This window comes from Colossoma macropomum, unplaced genomic scaffold (genome assembly GCF_904425465.1).
Source record: "Colossoma macropomum unplaced genomic scaffold, Colossoma_macropomum, whole genome shotgun sequence".
In the NCBI taxonomy this organism is placed as follows: Eukaryota; Metazoa; Chordata; class Actinopteri; order Characiformes; family Serrasalmidae; genus Colossoma; species Colossoma macropomum.
This window is the reverse complement of record NW_023494786.1, coordinates 26,062,428-26,072,029: the sequence shown is the minus strand read 5'-3', so window position 1 is coordinate 26,072,029 and position 9,602 is coordinate 26,062,428. Positions and strand designations below refer to the sequence as shown.

Genomic DNA, 9,602 nt, shown 5'->3' with positions numbered 1-9,602 from the left:
GAGCCACATTCCAAACACCAGTTTTGTACCCCCTTTCACAAATTACCCAGAATGCCCTGTGAAAGACGGCTCCGCACATTGGGGCATGATGTGCACACGAGGAATGTGACCTATTCACTCTTGAATGTCACTAGCACTTGCCTTTGAAGAGCATTTAAAACCATTTAAATGTTATTTTGCCTGCAAACAACTGAACCTGTCATGCCAAACTATTTTTCCTTAGCTCGTTACTTATACGTTCATTTGTTCATTCACTTATTTATTAATTTTATTTAAATATACCCTTGGGTTGAATAAGACCAGATGCTTTAAGCTTTTATAAACCTCAGGGGTTTTGTAAGCAGGTCAAAAGGCAGGACACTAGACCAATAAAACAGTCTCCAGTGTCTGACTGTCAATGGAATTTAATGACATTCAAACATACAAATAACCTTATGTGTAAGTCCCTGTTATTGCCAACAATAACAGAAGACATTAGTCACTTCTTGCATGTAGCTCATTGAAACAAGCTGATACTTTCTATCCAGAACATATTCACGTTTTTACACAGAGGTGATCGCAAAGCATAGCAACACCCTAGCAACCACCAGAGACACTGTAGCACCCACATGTACCTAGCAACACCTTAAAAACCACCTGAAACACCATAGCAACCTTCTGGCAATACCCTAGCAACCGCCTTGGATACCCTAGCAGCCACCTAGCAAGCACTAGAGATATCATTGCAGCCACAGAGCAACACCTAGCAAACACCAGAGATACTGTAGCAACTACACTTACCTAGCAACACCCTAAAAACCACCTGGAACACCATAGCAACCTTCTAGCACCACACTAGCATCCACCGTGGATACCATAACAGGCACCTAGCAAGCACTAGAGATATCATAGCAACCACAAAACAACACCCTAGCAACCAACAGAGATACCATAGCAACTACACTTACCTAGCAACACCCTAGAAACCACCTGGAACACCATAGCAACCTTCTAGCAACAACCTAGAAACCGCCGTGGATACCATAACAGGCACCTAGCAAACACTAGAGATATCATAGCAACTACAAAACAACACCCTAGCAACCAACAGAGATGCCGTAGCAACGGCACTTACCTAGAAACACCCTGAAAAACCACCTGGAATACCATAGCAACCTTCTAGCAATATCCTAGCAACCACCATGGATACCATAGCAGGCACCTTGCAAGCACTAGAGATATCATAGCAACACACAGCAACATCCTAGCAACGACCAGAGACACTGTAGCACCCACACGTACCTAGCAACACCTTAAAAACCACCTGAAACACCATAGCAACCTTCTGGCAATACCCTAGCAACCGCCTTGGATACCCTAGCAGCCACCTAGCAACACCCTATTGGTGACCATGACAACCACAATTTCCAAACAACCACCTGGGATACCACACTAACTGCTTAGCCTTAACCACCTAAAACCACCTACCTATAAAACACCTAAAATACCATTGTAACCATCTAGCAACAACCAGGCAACCATCTAGGAATTTCTTATATTGCACAGTCTAGTTACTTTTCTAGTTACTTGTGTAATTACTTATGTAATTACTTGTATAATTATACAGCTACATTTAAAAAGTACAGTAAAATGACAGTAAAAACTCTCAACTTCTGAAGGTTGAAAAACAGCTGAAATTCAGTGAAAACTCCTCAGTTGTCCTCCATAACAGTTCTAAAAAAAAAACACTGCAGTGGATGCTAATAGTTGCCATCTGCTCTGAAGGTTCAGCACAAGCACAATGACACAAATCTGTGATTTAAAAAGCCACTGCTGTGGCAGCTCGAGTTCCTCAGACTTCACCTAGAGGACCTGAGCTGAAGATGGACAGAGCGTTCTGTGGATCTCCTTGCTGGACGTTTTGGTTTTGGAGGCAGGCTAGCAGTAGCTATTCTCTGAGCTGTTTCTGACTGCCAGCGCTTCCTCTGGCCACCTCCAGCGGCAGCCATTAATTCTGCTACAGCCTCATAATGGGCTGACAAGTCAATCACACCGCCGCCGCCACAGCTGTACACCACTCGGCCTAATGACGGCCGCATCTGCAGCTGTCACCAACACTGCACACCTTTAGACAGAGCCAGTTTTTGGAGGAGATTATTGGGAAACGGTGGAAGGTTCCAGGGCAAAATACTTTCTCTCTCTCTCTCTCTCTCTCTCTCTCTCTCTCACCCTCTCTTTCACTCTCTCTCTCTTTCTGTTGTGCTTGTGTGCTAAGCTAATGGCAGATGGACAGGGTAGTTGATGCTATAGCATTGACCATTCACTTATTGGCTCAGAGCATGTTGCTGGTGTGTGATAATGCAGTGGACAGAGATATGATTCAGGCTTTAGATGTCCAGCTCTGGCCTTAGAGCATCAGACTCCAGCATACTATCCCTGCTCCAACACATCTACTACTCAAAACAAATAAAAAATATTACAATAAAAATAAGTAATATTAATATAATCAGTATTTTATTATTTTTTGACTCTTGGTTTCACTAACCAATGTGCATCCTGTGACTTTTTATTGTGACAAATTAAGAAAATTACTAGTTCACTGTAATCGAAGGGTGCTTTGTCTTAAATATTAAACTTTGTAAGTAACTATTGAATTGAATCGGGTGAGTCTGAGCAGGAAAATCACTAAACAGGACCAGAGCTGGACATGACTCCTTTAGAGACAAAGCCATACTGTGTGGCACTGGGTCAGTTCCCACTGACCTGCTCTTTTAGGGGGTCACCCCTGTTAACCCAGCTTTCTCTGACAGCTTGTAGTCATTACTGGTGGACTGGAGTAATGAAGAAAATTGAGAAGTGGGGTGGACAGGGGGCTGACATGGGCTTCCTTTTAATCATACCGATTTGACTAAGTATCAAGCATAAGGCAAAGCTTCCTGGGACCTGTGGTTCACTGTTAGAAGGTACCAAAAAGGGTTCTTTGGAGCAATACTAGGAGAACCACTTCTGTTCCCTGGATAACTTTTCTGGCTTTAAAGAAAGAGATAATGAATGTGAAGAACAATGAATGTGAGTGTGAAGTACATTTTAAAACCATTTTAAATATTCAAATAATGTTAAAGATTTTTAAAAGAAAAACACATTCAAGTAAGAACCACTCATGAGCTGCTATTTTTAAGAGAGTAGGTGGGTCCTGCACCAACATAAATGTTTTATTAAGCCAATTTGTCAAAATGAACACAACATATATTTATTTTTTCCCAAAATATTCAAATGGTTTTCAGTTTTGTACTCTTATACTAGTGCATTATATGGAAAGGCCTTCACACTGTCCACTTCTTCCGAACAGCCACTATTGCAACGTCATCGGACAGTTCAACACGGGTGGAGGACAGTAATAGCCAATTATGTTACGTCAGCTAACAGACACCCTCATTGGCATAGCCTCATGCTGGTTGATGAGGGGGAGGGGGAGGGCCATCCTACCCACCCAGAGACAGTGGGGCCATCTGACTGTTTCCAAAATTATTATTGACATTCCTCTAAGCCTTCTATGCTCTACTTTCTCTAACAAGCAAAGAATAAGCTCAGACAAAACTTTTCCATAACAAACCTGCAGCGAGAACAGCAGTGGCAGCAAATTAGTCAGACTTTTTAGACTAAGAGGTGGTGGAGAAGTGTTACTGAGAAACATGCAATGTACCTGTTAACTTTATCATCTGGAGGGTGGTTTTGCCTTAACGTTGTTCCTGATGCTTTCATTTCTGAGCTATGCTCTAAAAGGTAAGCTAAAGGGGATCTAGCTTGCTGTATTTACTAATAAAGCAATAAGCCATGAGATGCTGTGCATTACTGTGATTTTATAACGGGAAGGGTGTTCTTAGGCACAACATGAAGCAGACATAAATGATGAATTTTTCAGAAAAGTTGTTATTAATAATAATTGACATAAACAAGTATTCCACCAAGAAATGTAGTTCCTTTAGAGTATGCTATCATTGCCAAGCAACCATGGACTGCAAATGAGAAGAGCGTTCGGTCGCCCATCTCTGTATACTGTGGTTATTTCATGAATATATTAACTTTTTGTCAGATAATGATGAACATATGATAACACAGCACTTTTTAATGCAAAAACTTTCTTTTTATAATTACTTTTTCATCACCAAATTACCACCGCAAGCCTTAATCAGCACAAATCCAGTGGCACCACTCTTCTTATGCTGGGGATAAATCTCAAATGTCTTTCTGCTTCCTACATAGTGCACTACGTAGGGATTTAAATACTGGATCCTGCAGCCCAACGGTGCAAAATACAGCTAAGAAATAGTCATTTCGGACTTTTTTAGAGAATATGGAGCCGTTTGGGATTCAGCTTGGGTTTGATGCTACATCTGACTGTCACACGAACATCTGAAGCATGTAATCCATTCAAGTGACATTTTTAGTTTTAGTTAATTATACCCCAACTACTTTAATTCAAGCCTGTGATATTAATGATGGAGTTGTTTAGCAGGTTTGCTATCTTTCAGCCTGTTAGCTAGCTGACCAGTCCAGTTCTAGTTAAGAACATAAGTCTCCAGCCCCTCAGTTTGAACAAAAAACAGGTTCTTACTTTATCAGTACACTCGGTGGTCCATGCAAGCAGCATGAGTGTCAAAGACTATTCCATTAACATCACAAAAGGTAGTATATAATATATAGCCAGTAGTATATAATTCAGTTGCTGTCAGGTGGTCATAGGTGTGCATATATCGTAGATTTTACAACGGCTTCAAACGCAGCTCAGCCGATCAGATTTTAAGACCGGAACTATCCGTTTTATAACACTCATTTTAACATAGAGGCTAATGATAAATAACATTACAGTACAATGTTAATATGATAAGATTTATGGTTAGCTTTGGAATTATCTCATCTAAAGGGACAGCTTCAGTCACTCCTCTTTATTAGATATGGAAATCTTTCATTTTAACATGCAGTGACTGGATGTCCTTGATTTGCTAGCTTATTTTTGAATAACATGTTTTTAAAGGTACTCTTTGCTTCTAAGTTTTCGTTTGGGTTACCAAAGATTTTAGTAATACTAGGTGGCCTGAGCTGAAAGTTTGACAGAGATATCAACAGTAACTGAAGGACACAGGACTTCTAGAATTTTGTAAAATGTCAATTATGCTCTCTAGGACTCTCAGCCATGGTTGGCTATGAGTTCACCAAGGAACAAACTTGTGATCTTCCAACACTGTAACATAACTCTCCTAATGCAGCATAACCGATTCAGTGTTCAGAAGCGTCTGAATGGAGGAATTAGGTGGATATGATAAAAACAGGACTGCAAGATAAACACCAAGAGCAAGAGTAACTAAGAATCAGTTACTTGTACACCATTGTTGAAGATGTTAGGTCGAACCCAGTTCTACTTTAATAAACATATTACTGTCTGCTTTAAAAAAATAAATGTCTCATGTTTATTTTTTTACAAAATTTCTACTGCTTCCAAACTTTTTGGCCTCCTTTCTGGCTCAGTATGGTATAACAGTCATATTCCATTAGACAAGAGAGGCCTCAAATATAAAATATTGTTCAAATTACCAACATTACCCAAAAAGTACAACAATACAAGCTTTTTTGCTGAATAAAAGTCTTACTGCATACATTATGGAAATGGCTACCTTGCTCTAACAACAGTGCACACAGGACAATCTCTATTTGTGTCCTAATATATCTGTGGCCATTTCCGCTCTGTAAAATCATATCCATGCAGACACACGAGTGGCTGGACGAAGGCTGTATTTGTTAACATAGCCGATGTTTCACCAGGCTAGCTTGCTGCCAGAGCACGCGTCTGGCCTGTAACTTGCGTCGTAGCCCGCTGTCCCCCAGCCTTGGGAAGTAGAAAGCCCTGCCTTTACATGAAAGACTACATTTTAAATAGCTTTTGTCATTAATGCTTTATTAATTGCCTGCGGCGAAGCTAACCCGACGCGGGGTGTGCTGGAAAAGTCTGACACTTTTAGGTCAGCGTGAGCATGCCCTGCTGTGTGTCGCCGAGCGGAGAGGAGCTGTGACTTAGCCACTGTGGCTGCAGCTCTGTCTGTGATGCTTTGGTGGAGGAGCTTCTTCTAAAGGGCTGCTTTAGCATGGTTTTCATTGTGCTTTTCTTTTGAAAGCTCTCAGAATGAAATGAGGCTTTAATTGAAGTCACAAAAAGTTGAGTGTTATATAGTCGAGTATTGTTTCATAGTAAATGAGCATTAATAGTTTAGAAAGAGAATGATATGTCACTGCAGCTAATGAGGTTTGCTGTCAAGGTATTTAAATAAGAATTGTGTTTCAAAGCTTTCTATTAGTTGCTTGTGTTTCTCAATCCTGGTCAAGACTTCCCTGATCATTTTAGTGCTTTCCCAGCTCTAAAACATCTGAAACAATTTATGAGTTATCGCAGGAATAGTTCAGCAAAGAAATGTTTCTAAAGTTTACATTTTGAAATCTGAACAGGAGCTGCAACTCTAGAGTAACCAACAAAGTAAAAGCAATAAGCCGAGAGAGACCGTGCATTAAGGTGATTTTATCATGGCTGAGGGGTGTTAATAGGTGAATGTCTTGGATACTGTGAGTGCCAATAAACCCTTACCTATGGGAAAACCACTAAAAGGTATTTATTGCTTTAATGAAATAGCGACAGAAAATGTAATAAAATAAACAAATATTCAATGAATTATCAAATTATCATTAATACTACCTGCATTGAACAATTCTTCCCTTACAGAAAAAACCCATATTTTTGTGTGTGTGTGAGATGTCTAAAAACCACATGATGGCAAGCAGACATAGGTAACATCATGGGAATAATATGTGATTATGGTTTTCAGATGATCATATTCTAATATGTGATCACTTTTTTATTTTTTACACGTAACAAGCTGTTTTTCACATGTGCTTGAAAAAAATGTAAGGTGTTTAAAATGTGAAATTCAAGTGTTTTTTTCCTGTATGGGTTCCAGCAAAAATATTTAACAGCAGGCTAACATTGCCAAGCAACCATGGACCACTAAGACATTTTTTAGTTACCCTTCAGTACATTACATTGCAGGCTGCAGTTATTCCATTCACTTTTCAAATTTTGTCATCTAATTATTTTATTATACATATGATATATCATGATATAACAATGTTCAATGCAGAAATCTTCACCTCATAAGAAGCTTTTTCATATCAAATTACCATTGCAGCAATGATGACAATTTCTGCTAGTGACTCTACGTGATCTCCAGTGTTATGTTAGCATACAGTACCACATGATAGATTTTCGATACAGGGTTTCTACTGCTTTCTGCAGATCCACCAAAAACTATGGACATTTCAAGCTAAACATACTTTATTGCAGTTTTACAATGGTTCTTTCGGTAAATACTTTAATTTGAAACTTAAGAATGAATATGAGGAGAGGAGCCTGTTAGCTGTCTACAGAGTTGATCAACCTCATTCTGGTTATTAAGATAAAAAGTTAAACAAAGTATGTTTAGTACTGCTTTGGGCCATTTACTTCATATACACATTGATTCCTGTTCCCATCTACCAACATGCTCAGTGGTCCATATAAGCAACATAACAGTGCATTAGCTACACAATTCTTACTGTGAGACAGTCATAGGTGTGCATACAGTGTGTTTAATGGCTTGGAAACACATCTCAACTAAACAGATTTTAGGACCAGAACTTTCTGTTTTATAAAAAAGCTTCTGCTTATTCATTTTAATATAAAAATAGCATTCATACAGTGTCAGAAACCACATAGGCAAGTCTATTTAAGAGATTACTACACAACTTCACATGGTCTGAGGCGTGTGGTGATTGAAGACAGTAACTATATGTGTGTTTAAGCTTCATTTACTTGTAAGCTATTTGTTACTTGTTACATTTCACGCAGTTTCAGATAATAGCATGTTTACTAGGGTGCCATGTCTTACCTTCACATCTGAGGTGTCCCGCTGGCAGTGCCTCCACGAGCGTGTGATACCAGAGAAGGTATGGTTGGCGTGATCAAACTTGTTGCCATTGGTGCTGAGAAAGCAGGTGGTAAAGGGCTCCTGCATTCAAACAGACACACAGAGACTGTCACACACTGCATTATCAACTGGTGTTTATTCCATACACCAAAACCATAAAGCCGAACAGAGCAGCAGAGTCTAGAGTGTAGAGCTCAACCACACTTCGCCGACATGCCACGTGATCCGTTTGCCAAGTTTGACTGATAATTAACCACTTGTTTTGACAAATCTGCATTCGTTTTCAAAGGAACTAATATTATTCTGCAACATAAACATCTGCAAAGTGAAATCCAAATTCATTTCTATGGTAATTTGACGCGATCACATGATTGAGCGCTCCAGGAAGCTCGAGGAAATGTTCCGTTTGCATAAACATCTCAATGTGGAGGACACATCTGTCAGATTATGGAGAGTTAGTGGAGGCTTTTTTCCCCCTTCCCTTCTCATTTATGCTAGCAGTGCCTGAGGCAGAATTAATTACTGGATGTGGCCTGTTGGTTGAGGAGCAGAGCTCCGGCTCTAATTGGCTCATATTCGCCATCATCATCCCGGGCTGGAGTGACATGGAGAGGCAGGAAGAGCCAGCGAGGGAGAGATGATGGTGTCTACAATCTCACTCAAGCCCGACTTAGGAGCTGTCACAGCAACCCTTTTCCAAATCATCATCAACCCCAAACTGTCTACTGGCAGAGAAAAGGCAATTACAAAAGTTTTTAATTTGGAATACGAATGAAATTAAATAAAGAGAGCTTATTTGATTGTAAAAGCATTTAATTTAGCAAAATCACGCTGTATTGATTGTTAAACTCTGTCATTCTTCTATAATAAGATTGACCTACAGAAAAAAAGTCTTTTTGCTCAAGGGTTACAGCTGATCTGAGCTCTAAATTCAAATGGGAATGCATAATATGCACAAATTTCATGAATTCATCAATACATCTGTAATATGTTGGTCGTATTTCCTCACATGGGCACCATTTGTAGATGTGGCTGGCATAAATCTCATGTATAAATTACACGCACTTTAAAATATTTGGAAATATATTAAAATAAAATAAAAATAAGGTGCAAATAATTTAAAACAGAGTTTACAAATGAAATAAAGGGTTCACATCATATAAACCTGAATTTTCCATAATTTTCATAAAATGTAGATTTTTGTAGTTTATACTGAAGTACGAAAGAATGTTTCAGCCTGGATTGCTTTTTGAATAAGGAACAATACAAGGCAGCCTATCAGAATAGAGGTCATTTACATATACCAGTCTTAAAGTCACAGTAACTAAAAAAGTCTGATTAATAAATAGATAAAGGGAGGTTTGAAACTAATAATGCAAAAATGAATAAGTGGACCTCAGGGAAAACAATGAAATACAAGAATAATGAAGACTATCTTTAATATTCCAACAATTTTATTTTTCATGAAAATTTTTCTTCACTTTTATGGAATAAAAGAGTTCGATGTAGCATTGTTAAAGTTTTAAAACCTGCTAATAAACTTCCCAGTTCATACAGTCCATATAGGAACTGTATATATATATATATATATATATATATATATATACATATATA

The 9,602-nt window shown here is 38.8% G+C and overlaps 1 protein-coding gene across 1 annotated transcript in view; it reads right to left on the bottom strand.

Moving 5' to 3' along the window:
- Nucleotides 1-9,602, bottom strand: part of LOC118804418 (neurobeachin-like) — a 235,488-nt gene that overhangs the window by 55,751 nt on the left and 170,135 nt on the right. Inside the window, exon 15 of the mRNA XM_036564932.1 lies at nucleotides 7,950-8,069. Within this exon, the coding sequence (XP_036420825.1) occupies nucleotides 7,950-8,069 (120 nt within the window). The remainder of the gene's footprint in view (nucleotides 1-7,949; nucleotides 8,070-9,602) is intronic.